Here is a 17,528-nt window from a genome sequence, read left to right on the forward strand (position 1 = left end):
ATGTTGCCAACAAGACCCTTCTTGACCAACTTTACACAACACTAGCGGAATCCATCATGTCCTACTGCATTACTGTCTGGGGCGGCGCAACCAAATCCAAATTCTTGGAAGTGGAGAGGGGGCAACGATGTTTATTAAAAGTAATGTACTTCAGGCCATACAGGTTTCCCACAAATGAACTGTATCAGACTAGTGGCCTATTATCTATGCGAAGGCTGTATGTCCTCCGTACAATACTAAAATTACACCAAACGCTAAAATTCACTCCTACGCAGCCTTCAAGAAGAAGAATGAACATTGTTGCCCCACTCACAACATATAAATCCTTATTTGCTAAAAGGCAGTACAAGACACAATCCGCTTACCTTTACAACAAAATAAATGTAAAAATTAATATATACGAACAGAGAATACATAATTGTAAAAAATCCGTAGTGGAATGGTTGAAAATACTTAGTTATGAAGACACTGAACTTCTACTTAATCTTGCCCTTAACTAATTTGTAAATCTATGCTAAATAAAACAAACTGTGTAATTCTGTATAATATTCTTTATTTAAGCAAGTACATAACATAAAATGAAATTGTAACATTAGATAAACATTTACATGCACACACGCAGACACATACGCGCGCGCAAACACACACACACACACACACACACACACACACACACACACACACACACACACACACACACACACACAGACGCACCCAACTACAGGTTCCTATTTAGCCGTAAGGCTATTATTATTACTACAACTGCTCTGTCGTCGTAATGAGTACTTCTAGTTTTTAAGTTATAGATTATTAATCAGATAGTTACAATTGTTACAAACAACCATTGTTTATTATGGAGGAGCGGGACTTCCTGACACAGGTATTTCTTACCTACTAGGAAGACCCAACCTTGATGGTCACATGTGTACCCAACAGTTATGAAATAAAATCATTTTCATTTTCATTTTCATTTTCATTTTCATTTTCATTTTCATTTTCATTTTCACTGTTACAGCAAGAAAGCTGCTTGGCTTATATTATTCGAATTTCATACGTTACGTCATTTTTTAATAATTCATAATTCATTTATTGCATTTATAATCATGTGTTACATATGGTCTTACAAAGAGCATTTTACAGCTAGTGTTCACATAACTAAAACTAATTACTAAAACATGATATTTATATATTTAACATTTAAACTATTTTTATATATTATAATATGCAATATGACACGTCTTAGATGGCAATTTTCGGTTTATTTTTTTCTAGAATCAACAAACAATTTGTAAGGGACATACCAACCACTGGCTATCAAGCCAATTCGGTCGTGCACTGACAATAAACCGATATTAAAATGATATTAATTTCGCTTAGGGAATGGAATAACCGGCCAAATTTCATAACCGATTAATTGAGGTTGTGATTTTGAGATTATGTAGTTAACCGTAAGGTTATGCCCGAAAAATAACCGATAATCGGTAGTAATCGGTTGCGGTTATTTTCGACAAAATATGATATATTTACAATCAAGTAATAAAAAAAATTTAGAATAGAATATGAGTATCTTCTTCTTATTTTTTTACTAAAATACACAAAATATAGTAATTTTAATTATAGTACATTAAATACAAAAAATATAGTCACAGCCAAAAAGACAGGATTTTGCAGTGATAAGAAGATCTATTCATAGAATTTAAGGCATAAATAAATAACCATTTTCAGTTTTTTGAATTCCAATAATCGGTTATGGAATTTTGTCAAAATAATCGGTTACAACCGATTAGTTCGGTTACGGTTATAACAATTTGCATTCCCTTTCGCTCAGCCTTGTCCGCACAAGTATTAGTGCGAGTGAGACGTCTGCGCGAATAACAACTGATATGGTTCCAATATCATTCTAATTTGCCTGTAAGACTTCATCAGCTCACATATTTTAACTAGAAAGCACAAATAGAATCAAATAACCTATTTCTTCACACCTCACCCATGAAAACGTTTAAAACTTAAAAGGGAATCGACGAAACCCATCCATCTTTTTTACGACTTAGATGCGTTTTCCGATCGACATGCTATTTCAGTTCTTACACTTAAAAAAATAAGGTTAACATTCGGTTTGAGTTAAGTTTACGTTACAGCGTTTTTCGATTTATGGCATGCCGGTCTAATAAACGGTTCGACTGTTTTGCTCTACACGCTTTGATGAAGTGATATATCTACGAAGGGATTCCGTACTACCATGTATCAGGAAAAAGTTTGTTTTTCTCACTTTCATGTTAGACAAAAGTCAAGTGGCATTCATAAAAGTGAAACACATATCACCACTATTCTGAGTGACACTTACTTAGGGAATAAGGAAATTGCGTTTCTCTTTATATTTGCGTGTTACTCTTAATGTTTAGGTATATTGGCCTGTTTATCGTCTACGTTCGCGTTCTGAATCTTATTCCAGGAATTCACTTTAGTATTTACTAGCTTTCTTCGTCTGCATGATGTTAGTAATAAAATTAGGTGCTGCGGGTTCCTGGGGAAAAGAGGCTAAGGCTTTTGTAAAGAACTTGGTCGCCGACTTAGGGATAGGGGCTGTGATCCACGCTGCGGATCGTATCTGGTGCTGGGGATTTCATTGGCTATACAACGTGGAAATGCTGCTAGCGTAATGGGAACTTTTGGATCGGATGCGATTTGGGTCGGTCCTTTTTAATTGAAATGATTGTGTATTAAAAATAACGAAGCCTGTTACTGATTTATGGTTGTACCCTTCTGAGGAAGTCTGCGTTGCGGATATGAAATTGTCAGTATTTTATTAATGCTTGGTTTTGATAAAATAAATAATTTACTCACGTAATTAGGTAACTTGTTTTTTATCTAATCTTCTTTATGGATTCCTTATTATACATATTTGAGATAACTGTAATGCCTAGACAAAATGTAATGGTGATAATTTATAGTATTTTATGCAACAGTTGTATAAGAAGGGTCAAAAAAGGCGAGTGGCGTGAGTTACAATGTGAGCCGGAGCCGAAGGCGTAGGCGAACATTGTAAAGGAATACGCCACGAGAATTTTTTGACCTACTTATACAACGTTGCATACAATATTTTTCCTACGAATCAACAAAAATAAATCTTAATTTAGGTAAACAAATTACAGCAAAAGTATATAGCCAAGACGCGCGAGTATACCTTGTTACGCGCCCGGCCCGCCCCGGGCCGCGGCCGGCCGGTCGGCGACACCTCCTCGTAACTCATGAGGCCCTGGTACTTGCTACTTGCTAAATTAATTTTTTGGACAGTTTTTTCTCAATTTTGGCCACCGTAGCCTACGGAGACTAACAAGCAACGCTAAGCGGTCTTCGTAGTCTATGGGTGTTGCTATATTACGGGTGTCACATGCGGGTTTCTGACTTATGAAGTAATTATTTTTACTATGCAACCAAATTAATATTTTGTAAGTTGGCAGCAATGCACTTAGTTTAAAACTGTATTCGTTTTGGTTTTGTTAGGTTGGTAGCCATTAATCGCAGTAACATTATAGCTTATAAAAGCACAAGAGCTTTTATGAGGAATAGACAATATAGACTTTTCTTGAAATCTTTTATGTATGTTCTTATATTCGTGTTAATGAATGCATAAATGACAGATAACAGTAGAGGAGTAGGAAAATTTTAGAATATACTTGCATCAATTAACATTCCTCCTCCCGCAAAAACCTGTAAAACGGAGTTACTCTTAACCATTTTTTTATATTAACATAAAACTTTCCGAACGGAAAAAAATAACAATCAAAGATATAGTTTTTTTCTGGAAATCTATTTTAAGTTAAATAAGTTAAGAAAAAATCTTGTAGTCACCCTTATTTCTTTCAGTTATATCCCTATTACTACTGCAACTTTTATCGAAAATATATGTAACTTTACAATCTTTTTCACAAAACACTATAACTGATGACTGACTTGGTTTTCTTGCTTTTTGCAAATTCATAAAACTGTGGTCTCAATTTCTAAAAAATAAGCCTAAATGCCGCCTAAGTTCCTGCCATTACCCCGTTCTCGTCCGTATCGTCAGTGCAGGGCAAGTCGTGTTGCTAGACGCAATGTATGAATGGCCTTGATTTACCGCTCACCGCGCCGCTCGCCGCTTGCATACAGCCCGCGGCCTCACAGTCTCGTCTCACACGTCAGTCTCGATGTATCAACCCTACCTCTTCGTATCTTTCAACTCTTTGTATTATACAAGATACCCTTTTAGACGATATAAATACATTATGTGAGCATTACGTTACCACGTGCATATGCCATAGTCATTTTTTTATTCTCACACCTCGGATTGATATGTAAATAAACATGTTGGTGTGATGCACGCCATATTTTAATAGCATAAACAAGTCAAAATGATTGATACTGTTTGACTTACGGTTTCCACGTAGTGCTCTAAATAAATGTTTATATTTATGTTGATTGAGTTTTATTCTAAAACATGTTGATATAATAACGTTAAATTTTAAGTGTGTAAATGTATCCATCAAAAGAAAGACTAAAATTTGTTTAAAGTAAGCCATCTTTGTATAGTATTATTATATGAATCTACGAGAATGAGAGCCGAACCTAGGATATGCTTAAATTGCAGGAACATTTACGAAGCATAATATATCTATCTATTTAGTATGTCTGGTACTAGTTTACGTAGCTACAAATGTATAACACAAAACAAATAGAGCGGTTAGAAGTTGTGTATGTAATAACGTTGTCGTTTTAACTTATTTGTATAACAATATCTAGCGATAGGGACACTTTGGGGAGCTCGCGTCAGATCGCGATGGATAAAGGGGTATCGTCGCGAAGTTCGCGAAATTCACGACTACGCCTAATTGCAAGACTTTTCCCGAAAACGCGCAGAGGTGCAATCCTGATGTTACTGCCGACATGGCTCCCTACGTCAGCTGCCACAAATGCGGTCGGAAATGCCGGTTCTGTATTGGCTTATACACCCACGACAGACTGTTACTCGCATACAGACGCTGCATAAACCATTTGTCAAGATGTTAAAGGCCTAATGAGCAACGACAACAAGAACCTTTAAAATGAGATCATAACTTCGATTGTATGGCTAGATTTGTGTGACACTTAACCTGTACGACGCCTTGTCAAACACAAAAGCCAGAAAAGACAAAGCAAACTCAGACGCCACGTCACCGTGAAATTGAAATTGAACTTTATGCATATGCACGTAGGTCTCTGTTGCTCCGTAGTCTGTGGCGGATTAATCCGTCGTTGGCGTTGGACCTGCGGTTCGGATATATATGACGTTGGCGTCGAAAAGGTCAACACAGACTCAGATTGTAACATGCCAATGTATACCCAACCAAAAATTAGGATATAGTTTTCCTACAAAAATTTAATTTGTTAATCGAAACACAATCGATTTCTTATTAAGTACATATTTTTAACTCGTTTATCTTGGGAAATTAAAAATATTTTGTTAACACCCCCTTATTCATGAAACGTAGCAACCTTTTATAAACCTCTATTAAACGTCAAAAGCAAACAGCTACAAGGCAAAATCGTCGTTGTGGCCCGCATGAGCTAGTGTCACTATATATAAAGTGAGTTTATCAAGAAAATGTTTCTATAAACACCTTATTAACATCATAAAGTAACGTTACGCGGAAACTAGAGCATTCTCGTAATAACAAAGAATAACCCGAGGCACAAAATGACTTCAAACCTCTCGTTTTACAACTTGCTGGGACTTTATGTAATGTTTTTTTAGCCCTTGGTGGGAAATGTGACATTGTTTCTAAGAAATTATTTTCCTGTTCGTAATGAGGTGATAGGTTACTATTTTATGTGTAAAATATTACTTTGGAAGAAATAACATAGTTACATGGGGTACTATCAATCAATCAATCAATCAATATCATTTATTTGCAAGAATACTTAATTATAGTTACAGGATGTTCTTGTAGAATACTGTACAGTATTCTATCGTAATTAAACGATGCGCAAATTTTATTGTACTAATTATAATTAATAATCAAACGAACTTACCTGTGAAGTTTGATTACAATTATGCGAGTATCCAAATCCAAGACAACAAATATAATTTACTAGCAGCAGTACACGTTATCGTGCAGTCCAAGTCACACATTTTAGAGATTATAGTATTTAAAAAACAAGTTCGCGCTGTCCCTCTCACTCGCTACGCTGCGTTCCTGTTTCGACATCGCTCCTCCAGTACTCATTATTTCAGAGTTATTTTTGTGTTATTAACAGAGACTATTTTATTTTCATTTTTGGGGTTGGGGGGCGGGTCTTTGTTGTCTTGGATTTGGATACTCGCATAATTGTAATCAAACTTCACAGGTAAGTTCGTTTGATTATTAATTATACTTCGTATCCAAATCCAAGACAACAAATATAATTTACTAGCAGATGTTCAGAGCTTTGTATTTAAATTCAAATCCTGAATGCGAAAATAAAATAAAATATCGATATCAAATCAGTATGTTACGAACATACTGATATTATTGATTTTGACTAAAGAGAACAACGTACCACCTAGAAGTTATTAATTTATATTTATATCCAATTTAAATAATTATTTATGTATCTACATAGTATAAATGTAAAATGTATGTATAGCATAATAAAATATTATAATGATAAGCGTCATGCATTAAGGAGTGAAATTGCTCTTGGTATTTCATTTCGTTAATATTAAAAAAGTATAAAACTTTCTTTGATTTCACTGTAGTATATTGATAAAGTTGTATATATCTTAATATTCACAAGGTACAACTATTTTTATGTCATTTACAAGCCAGGACGCCATTAAGTGTAAATGTGTTTTCAAGCTTTAGTTGGCTCTAAATAAGTTTTAGATGGGCATTTTCTGTCTGTAACCATATAAACAAACCATTTTGTATAATTTAGAATTTACCAACCATTCTCTGGATGTAATTACAACGGAGACAAACAAGCATACGGCCCGCCTGATGGTAAACAATCACCGTAGCCTATGAATGCCCGCAACTGCAGAGGTATATTACATGCGCGTTACTGACCCTAAAATATAATCTTATTTTATGTTACGACACTTTAAAGTTAATTTTGAATACAGCAATCAATACTTTCCTCGGTAAATAGCCTTTGAGTGAGGTAGATAAAGGAGAATTTTCTTCATTGTAAAGCTACCATAAATATCAACGCTATATGTAAGTACTTTAAAACTAAGTCTGGACAATTACTAGTAGAGTATCCTGTAGGTATTAAGTATTTGAAACTTATCACTTTGAAAATATAGATTGACTAATTTTAGTTATTACCACAGATCAAGAAATAGTAATATGATATTATTTATAACTAAATAGCTAATCTCATCTGCTTATGCGTATCTGAACGATGATGGCTACTACGCTAACAAGTGGCAAGGAACTTAGGTAGATTATGTGTTGAGTTATGATATATTTGTGAACAAAATATCTGGCATGACTTGTAACTTGTACTTCATTTTAAGGAGTAACATTTTTTAACGTTACCTACAATAAAACTGTACAGTGTGCATTGCGACGAAAAATGAAAACTATTTAAGCTTTCTTTTACAGCAAGACAATATGACAACCCGAGCATTTACATTTCAGACAATAATAATGTTATTGTTAAAGGATTTCAACCCTTTATTGCGATTATTAATCTAGCTGCTTAGCGCAAGCGACTGCAACACGTGGCAGCATAACTCTAGTTGCATGGTTGCACAATTTACAGCACTTATTTCGCGTCGCGGGATAGTGCATCAACGGCGGTTCAGCTCTTGTTTGATGCGGCGATGTTCCCCTGAAGTTTGGAGCTGAGAATCCGTAAGTAAATTGTACCGGATTTATTACATTAGGCTCGTTGATATGGTATATTCTTGACAGCATATCAAAGCTGACGTTTGAAGTTATTAGGAGTATATAACAGCGTGATATGAGTACGAATCATAAATTTGGGTTAAAGGGTTTACAGATATATTTTTTCCTATATGTTGTTTACATACAGCATTTCTTTGTCTGTAAGGGCAATGAATGACATTGCGTACATTTTGTTTAAGGTATTTTAGGCCGCATTAACACCTATTAAATTACCTCAGCGTAACAAGAACCTCCTTTATATTTCATTATTTTTACAAGTCCTGTAAACTTTAGCTCAACCTTAAATATTTTTGCTCTTTAGTCCCTTATATTTACATGCGTAAAGCTACTTCCAATACTATTAAAGTCTTCAATCATTACATTGGCATCAACACTGTTATAGTAGAGCAACGTTATATATCTTTGACGATATCATTTTGAGTAATGTATAATGACCGACTGTAGACCGAAGAGCGAAGTGACCGAAGAGCGTAGCGACCGAAGTGCGAAGCGACCGAAGAGCGAAGCGACCAAAAGGAGCAAAGCAACCGAAGAACCAAATGACCGAAGCATTATAACCTCGACACTTAAAATGAAGCACATATAGCCTCGACGCTGCGGAAATGGAGGCCTCGATACAATTATTGTGGAATTGTAGAGTACATATAACTTAAAGTGCGGCATATATCTTCGTCACTGCGACAGCTGCGACAGCGGACCCCTTGACACAATTATTGTGGAGTAATGATAGCATCCTCACTATGACGTGGGGTAAACTTAGCCTCAACACTACGACAGCAGAGCCCTCGACACAATGATTGTGGAGTAATGATAGCCTCCTCACTATTAAAGTGGGGTACATATAGCCTCGACGCTGTGAAAGCGGAGCCCTCGACACAATATTGTGGAGTAATGATAGCCTCTTCACTATTAAAGTGGGGCAAATATGGCTTCAACGCTGTGAAAGCGGAGCCCTCGACACAATGACTGTGGAGTAATGATAGCCTCTTCACTATTAAAGTGGGGCAAATATAGCTTCGACGCTGTGAAAGCGGAGCACTCGACACAATGGTTGTGGAGTAATGATAGCCTCATCACTATTAAAGTGGGGCAAATATAGCTTCAACGCTGTTAAAGCGGAGCCCTCGACACAGTGATTGTGGAGTAATGATAGCCTCATCACTATTAAAGTGGGGCAAATATAGCTTCAACGCTGTTAAAGCGGAGCCCTCGACACAGTGATTGTGGAGTAATGATAGCCTCATCACTATTAAAGTGGGGCAAATATAGCTTCGACGCTGTTAAAGCGGAGCCCTCGACACAATGGTTGTGGAGTAATGATAGCCTCATCACTATTAAAGTGGGGCAAATATAGCTTCGACGCTGTTAAAGCGGAGCCCTCGACACAATGGTTGTGGAGTAATGATAGCCTCATCACTATTAAAGTGGGGCAAATATAGCTTCGACGCTGTTAAAGCGGAGCCCTCGACACAATGGTTGTGGAGTAATGATAGCCTCATCACTATTAAAGTGGGGCAAATATAGCTTCGACGCTGTTAAAGCGGAGCCCTCGACACAATGGTTGTGGAGTAATGATAGCCTCATCACTATTAAAGTGGGGCAAATATAGCTTCAACGCTGTTAAAGCGGAGCCCTCGACACAGTGATTGTGGAGTAATGATAGCCTCATCACTATTAAAGTGGGGCAAATATAGCTTCGACGCTGTTAAAGCGGAGCCCTCGACACAATGGTTGTGGAGTAATGATAGCCTCATCACTATTAAAGTGGGGCAAATATAGCTTCGACGCTGTTAAAGCGGAGCCCTCGACACAATGATTGTGGAGTAATGATAGCCTCATCACTATTAAAGTGGGGCAAATATAGCTTCAACGCTGTTAAAGCGGAGCCCTCGACACAATGGTTGTGGAGTAATGATAGCCTCTTCACTATTAAAGTGGGGCAAATATAACCTCGACGCTGTGAAAGCGGAGCCCTCGACACAATCATTGTGGAGTAATGATAGCCTCTTCACTATTAAAGTGGGGCAAATATAGTACCATGTCGACATCTCATTTATAAGAAAATATTTATTTAATATGTGTTTTAATTTTGAACTATTAATTAATGTGCATTATAAAATTACATTAAAACTTTAATCAACACAGTTAATACCGATTTTCTGTTTGATGAATATCTTGTTGCACAGTAAACCTAAGCTTCTAAGTACTCACGGAAAGGAGAATTATTATTAGACGGAGTCCACAATATTACACCAATCAAGTATATCTTTCCATAATATATTTCATTTTAAAATTATATTATACAGGGTGAATTTTAAATCGTGAATCGTTATATATTTTTTGAACTCTATACATAGTTAACAATAACTTACAATGCTATTAAACCTAAATTAAGTACATTTTGATTTTATCAACTTTTAATTGGATTTGTCCTATTTTTTTTGATCTCATAGTCACCCTACATGCATGTTTCGTACTTGTCATGAAAATTTCAACATTAGATATCCAACCTTCTAATATTGAAGTTGGCTGGATAGAATTTTGGCACGTATTGTCAATAATGTCAACATCCCCGACATTGTCAACATAAGTATTTAAATCGTATTTACTCATAAAATAATTAAGTTTTATTACGATTAATGGTATTAAAATGCCTCCACCGTATCCGTACACGAACATACAAAGGTTTGATATGGTATCTTGGTACGCTCAGACTGGCAGAATTGGTCAAACGCAAGAACTATTCGGAAGAAGGTATCCTGAGTCGCCGGTACCGAGACAAAATTTAATTATGAGGATGGTGCAAAACCTACGAGAGTATGGCCAATTTACTGTGCCTATGCACGCTCAGGCTCGCGGTCGACCACGACTTCTTCCGGATAGGCTGTACAGAAACATACGATTATTTTTTAATCGTAATCCTCAAGCGAGTACTAGAGCTGCTGCACGTCTTTTTCACGTAAGTCAACGTTACGTTTGGCAACTGCTTAATGCATCAGGGCTACATCCGTACCACTTTCAGCCAGTCCAAGATCTCATGTTGGCTGATTACGGAAAAAGGAGGGCCATGTGCCGTTGGCTATTAGAAAACAAATACAAATACAAATAATTTATTTATAACGCCAAGTTACATGTCATGTTCATGATGGTATTCTGAATGATGCATTGATTGGACCATATTTCATTCAAGGACGATTAAATGGACAAAACTATCTCCAATTTTTGATAAATGTGGTACCAGATTTGCTAAGAGAATTGCCGGAAGAGTACTTGATTAATTTGCATTATCAGCACGACGGAGCCCCGGCTCATTTCCACCGCGAAGTTCGTGCTCATCTGGACAGAGAGCACCCAGGCCGCTGGATCGGACGAAACGGGCCTATCTTATGGCCACCGCGAAGTCCCGATTTGACTCCCTTAGATTTTTATCTTTGGGGAGACATCAAACGGCGAGTTTATGAACAACCGTCTGAAACTGTAGCGGAACTGCGTCAAAAAATCGTAAGAGCTTTTGAGGCAGTAAAAGCCGACGTTTTTGTGTTAAGAAGAGTAAAGAACAATCTCAGGCGACGAGCAAATTTGTGTTTGGAAGTCCAGGGCCAGCATTTCGAACATTTATTAAAATATGTGTAAATAAATAATTTTTTTGTTGCAATATCTGTTTCTTTTTTATGTGAGTAAACTACAGGATGATTTTGAGTGTTTAAGTAACAAATTGCACAATGCATTTATTGCATAATAAGATTGATAAGATAACTTTTGCACTTAGATAAACATTGCGTTGCAAGTCACGTGACTTGTGTAGGTTGACCAAGGCGGATAACAAGTGGGGACGCACTTTCTGTTTTTGTTCATAATTAATTAAGCGGGTCCTTAATTGTAATTAACACTAGTGCTCTGTATTAGCCTTAAGTAGCTTTACCGGTAAACGTGATTACGATTCACGATTTAAAATTCACCCTGTATTATGTTAATCAAAGCTGTCTAATAATAACAAAGCGGGTAACTAACTGATGATCAAATTTAGGAGGCGACCACATCGATTGGACCCAAGACTCGACGATACCGCGATGTCCGATTAAAGCCTACTACCTAATCCGTCATGATCCATACGATAGATTCACTATGGCCCTCATATGGGGCATGGGGCGCACGGTATCGGAGCACGCATAGCACGTCCCGTTTGTATACGTCGATTAATGGCATTACACACTTTAAACTGTCAGTCAGACTAAATAGTCTTCCAATGTCTTATAGATTGTGTATTGATTGACATTACTCCTGTATATTATACCTATAAGTATCCTCATAAGACGCTCATTAAACTTGTTGGTACTGTGTATGTACATTTGCATAAAGACGCGTTTTGTTATCATTCATAGGCACTTATTACCAATCGGCAAGGATTACCATTGTTATCTGTTTTATTATATGGTAGGGTAGATCGGACCTGGTAAAAGCCGCTTTCGTGAAACGATTACCTAGTATATATTAACTTTATTCAGATATGGTTTGTATATTTAAAATTTTAAATCTGTACGCGAAAGCATCTCGTAAAAAAAATTGTGAGTGAACATTGCATTTTATGCAATCATAAAATGAAATCTAAATAATATTATATTAGTAAATAATACTATAATAGTACGTATTACAATTATTTAAAGTTCAAATTGTAATCTATTTGTAGCCCCTAACTTATTTTTTCCGTAATTTATTTATTCAAAAAAGAAGGTAGTTGTAGTAAGTGATTTCGTATCAACGTAAAAATTACTTACTTGATTTCTTAGGTAATAAGTTTATTACGCTAAACGAATATACCTACAATTTCAAATTGAAAGTTTAACTGCCATGTAAGTATGGCAAACGAGACTTAGACTTGCCGAGCTGAATAAACATCAATTTTTCGTTCGAGGGTACGGCGGTCGGCAGTTCAAATAATGTTTTGATTCTATACTTCTTATTCAGCGCACAATAAACATTAATCGAAACACAATTAGGTACACATATTTAGAGGAACACTATTTTGGCGAAAATACGTGTGACTCGGACTAACACAAAAACATGTAATGAGTACTGGAGGAGCGATGTCGAAACAGGAACGCAGCGTAGCGAGTGAGAGGGACAGCGCGAACTTGTTTTTTAAATACTATAATCTCTAAAATGTGTGACTTGGACTGCACGATAACGTGTACTGCTGCTAGTAAATTATATTTGTTGTCTTGGATTTGGATACGAAGTATAATTCGCAACCTACCTACTTAATTTCTAGACGTTGAGTGTTCAAAAGTGACTAGGTGAACAGTTGCTTAAAATTATAAATTACGTAGATATTTTAAAATAGTCCATATTGTAACTGTATTACATACTCGTAACATTGATATAAATATAAACTTTATTAAAATCTATTATAATCTCAATCAGTAAACTTAATTATATCTAAACTTAAATATAAATATACATAATGTGCAGAAGGTTCAGCCAGCAGAGTTTTTGAAAAATCAAAGCGCTTTTTTAGATTATAATTCGGGGTCAAAAATTTAATTAGCAATCTTGAGGCCTTTCTGTAGTAACATAATCTATGCGAAACCTGTTTTCTTGACTTTCGATCGATAGAAAAATCAAGCATGCACCTTAAAAATTATTTAAATTTTGCTTTCAATAATGCGCAATTTTATTTTTGACCGAACGCATTATTACTATTTGTTGTTTAAACTTACAAAAAAAAAAATATTCAAAAACATGTTATCCGCGATCCCCGGCACGCACAACCATCTCACGGTTACGCTTAGTAGTAAACAGTTTAGTTTAAGAAACTGAAACCACAGGGCCTTAAACTGTTATCTACTAAAACCCACCCCCGACTGCTCTTGCTCTGACGATTCAAAGGTGCCCATGTCGCTCGCTGCGTTGTCACGTTGGCTTGGATATAATAACATAGTATGACTATGGTCCATTGAAGAATGTCAGTGAAGAATTTCACATTCACACCTCAGAAACCTCCTGCTGGATTCAAAGAACCACGCCGACTCTGGACTGCCCTTAACCGACTTAGAACGGAAATGGGCAATTGTGCCTACCAATGGCACAAATGGGGCTGGAGCACATCCCCTGCTTGCGATTGCGGTCACACCAAGCAGACGAATGACCACGTGGTATTGGAGTGCCCCCTCACTAAATACCCAGGACACGCAGAAGACTTCAAGACCATCTCCTATGCAGCAGCTGCCTACCTGAAGCGACCAATTTGACCATTTATTGATCCAGTGATGTAGAAAATGCCATACGATAAATGAATAAATTGAAGAATGTCTGTGTTAAGAATATTAAGATTGGAATTAGATTAGATAGGTATTATTTAGTGACAGCTTAAAGTAGTCTAGCATTGATTTGTTTTATAATGATTATTTATGAATAAGTAACGTCTCCTTACGGTAACAGAATTCATTTAGGTTCATAAGAACTATAAAGTTCATGTCATCCACGATGCCGCGCTGATTTGTCAAATCTAACCTTTAATAACATGACATTACGAGTCAAGGCACAGGTCGTAAATGTCATGATCTATACCCTAATTTCGAACAGCGAAATGACAATTAAATTAAATATGACAGCGCTGAGTGGGATTTAAGCGACGTTCAATTAAATCTACGTTTTAACGGGCACTTCTTAGAAATTTCAGTTCAAGTTATAATTTTATGTCGTTTAATTCTAAGGTCATTGCTTTGAAAGTTGAAGCTCGACCGCAACTTGAGATAAACCAATCTGTCATATCTAAAGGTCTTTGACATTTTCATCTTGGATTATGCGGGAACATACATCAGTTAAGGACTGAACGTACCTACATGTTTAAATTTTACAATAATTTTGGCCGCCGGGTTAAAATCATGGCGCTTTTTTAGATGATAATACGGTTGCCAAAAATATGAATAGCAATCTCGAGGGGTAAAAAGATCTTTTCCCCAAAATCGTTAATTCCGCGTATTTTGCACTCGCATTTTTTCCCACCCGAATTTCTACTCATGTTTCTATTTATGTTGTTATTAGCATAGTTATAGCTGTTGGTTCTCCATGTAAATAAAATAAATAAATAAATAAAAACCATTTTTTTGTCATTCACTTATTCTCTATTCTCAAATTTTCGCAACATTTTTATTTCTTACGCTATCATTTTCCAGGGCGGTTTTTCGCATTATTTTTATTTCTTAGGGGATAATATTACTACGAGTATTCTTTAACGTTTTTGGTTTTAATTTTTCGTAATAAAATTTTTAGTTACGCGTTACTGTTGCTATCTACCTTCATATTTTTCTAATGGCATATGTACCTTACATTCATTCATGTCAATTCAAACGTGCACTGACATCAAACCAATATTACAATTACATATTTTCTTCTTCTTCTTTGCCATGTCTCGTTATTTTGGGTCGGCCCTCCTCGTTTGAAGGCGCCAGGTTTTTCTATCGTGGGTTGTCTGCGTGTTGATCTGCACCCGCTCCATGTCTTTGGTAACGGTTGTAGACCACGTGGTAAGCGGCATCCCTTTGCCGTTCTTTTGTTCTGGGATGGCCAAGGCCTTTTTGACAGCATACTCTTCGTCACGTCTCATCACATACCCGAACCATCTCATACAGCTTTCAGCCATATTTTCTGCAATAGGAGCTACCTTGAAAGAGCCTCGTACATATTCATTTCGGACTCTGTCCAGTCTCGTCACTCCCGCTGCCCACCTCAGCATTTTCATCTCATTGGTGTGTATCTTCTTTTCTCGTTTCTTCTTGGTCGTCCAGAACTCGGAGCCAAACATCAATATAAATACCGGTATACCGGTCGTACTGCTGTTTTGTAAACGGACCCTTTTAGTCGTATCGGCATGCGGTTATCACGGATTACCCCGGACCTCCATCTTAGCCACCCGGCGTTCACTCTGTGGATGACGTCTGCGTCTATGTTGGCATCTGCCGTCATCATAGATCCAAGGTATTAAACTGATCGACTTTACGCACTGGCTAGTGGCTATCCTTCAATGACGATGTCTGTGTTTGGGATTGGCTGATCACTGAAGCTGGATTTTAGGTAATATTACAATTACATTTATTGAAATCATATCAGATCTGTCCACACAAGCTATAGTACGTGTGCGTAAAAGGGGCTGACTGACTATAACACAGACCATGCAGTCGACAGTATGAATTATCATAGAGCTACAAGTGAGTGCTCACTCTATCCCTTAAATGGTCACGCTACGAAAGCACCAGCTACTAAAAGTAAAACTATAACATTGATTTTGGACTAATTAAGGGAAATATGCTAGAAAAAAAAAGGTTCTGTGTTGTTTTTTAAAACGTCTTTATAACGGACATTGCTGACTTTAGCAGCCTATTCAAATGTCCCATGTCTTCAAACTTCAAGAAAATTGTTTACAATTGCTTGTATTTTAGCATACCTGGCTGTATACTTTTTTGTTCCGTTTCCGGTAAGCGTGTCATTGCATTTAACTTTGCAATACAATAAAATCCACAACTAAAGCCTCAGCCTTCAGTTGAGAAATAAAGAATAGCAACTTGTAATTTTTATTCAGTCTGCCATTATTTTTTTATGGCAACTTTCAGTGACGTTGGTTCGGTGCCGGTGCAAGAAGCTGAGCAGGAAAACATTTTTACCATATCGATTTAAATCCACTGTGATATTATGTACTTGTTACATTTTTCTATTGTCGGTCGGTAGGATTTAACGAATCACCCTTCGTGTATTTTGAATGGCTGCACATTTTGCTAAATAAGTACATGCAGGATGGGTTTTTGTTAGCTCCCATTTAGCACCGTGGTGATAGATCGCCTGGGAATATAACACCCAGTTGTATCTGCAGATGGGTATACAGCTCTAAGAGCGTTTATGGCAGTATCTCAAAATCTCTTTTCAATAGTTCTGGGCAAAAAATAGGAATGTTTTCTTTAATGGCTAGAAACAGTTATTCCTAAGTCGCCTGGGTTTCATTAGGCAACAACGCATAAATACAAGGGACGACTTTGGTGAAAATATCTTCAAAACCAATATCGCCGTGTAGTAGTATAACCGGGCATGAGGTTCGGGAAGCTCTTTGAACGTTCCGTCTACAAAAAACGTTTTAACAATTTTTATCCATTCCTTGCATTGTAGGGTAAAAACAAGAATTTCTCGGACTTGAATGCAAAGAAAATTTTGTCCCAAATTTTCGGGGACTACAACATGAGCGCATGATTCAAAACTCGACTTGCCTGAGCCATCGTGGCGTGCTCTATATAAAGCATCTCTCTTTACATGAAATGATGGCAATTTGTCCGCGTATTCTGGTGTCATAAGAGGTTTCATTTCTTCCATGTAAAGAAGAGGAAAGGGTCGATAATCAGTTGCGACCTTTATTTTTAATCAATTATTGTTTTCTCTACGTCAATGCTTTCGAAACCACAGGTACACAGCAATGCACAATTTCAAAAAAAAAAATACTATGATATCCGCTATTCCCGGGACGCACGTTTATCCTCTCAATGCATAGCGAGCTGCGAGTGCTGCGACCTGAACTCGCGGCATCTTAAGATATAGTTTATTTAACAGTATCGTAAATCTAGGCGATTGATATAT

The 17,528-nt window shown here is 36.8% G+C and overlaps 1 protein-coding gene across 1 annotated transcript; it reads right to left on the bottom strand.

Moving 5' to 3' along the window:
- Positions 1-15,324: 15,324 nt before the first annotated feature.
- Positions 15,325-15,714, bottom strand: LOC133525314 (uncharacterized). The gene has a single exon (XM_061861601.1). The coding sequence runs from the start codon at positions 15,712-15,714 to the stop codon at positions 15,325-15,327; it is 390 nt and encodes a 129-aa protein (XP_061717585.1).
- Between the last annotated feature and the right edge of the window lie 1,814 nt (positions 15,715-17,528).

The sequence above is a fragment of the Cydia pomonella genome, chromosome 14, assembly GCF_033807575.1.
Source record: "Cydia pomonella isolate Wapato2018A chromosome 14, ilCydPomo1, whole genome shotgun sequence".
Classification (NCBI taxonomy): domain Eukaryota; kingdom Metazoa; phylum Arthropoda; class Insecta; order Lepidoptera; family Tortricidae; genus Cydia; species Cydia pomonella.

Excerpts from the sequence above, each read along its gene's own strand:
- LOC133525314 (XM_061861601.1), bottom strand. The coding sequence starts at position 15,714 with ATGTTTGGCTCCGAGTTCTGGACGACCAAGAAGAAACGAGAAAAGAAG.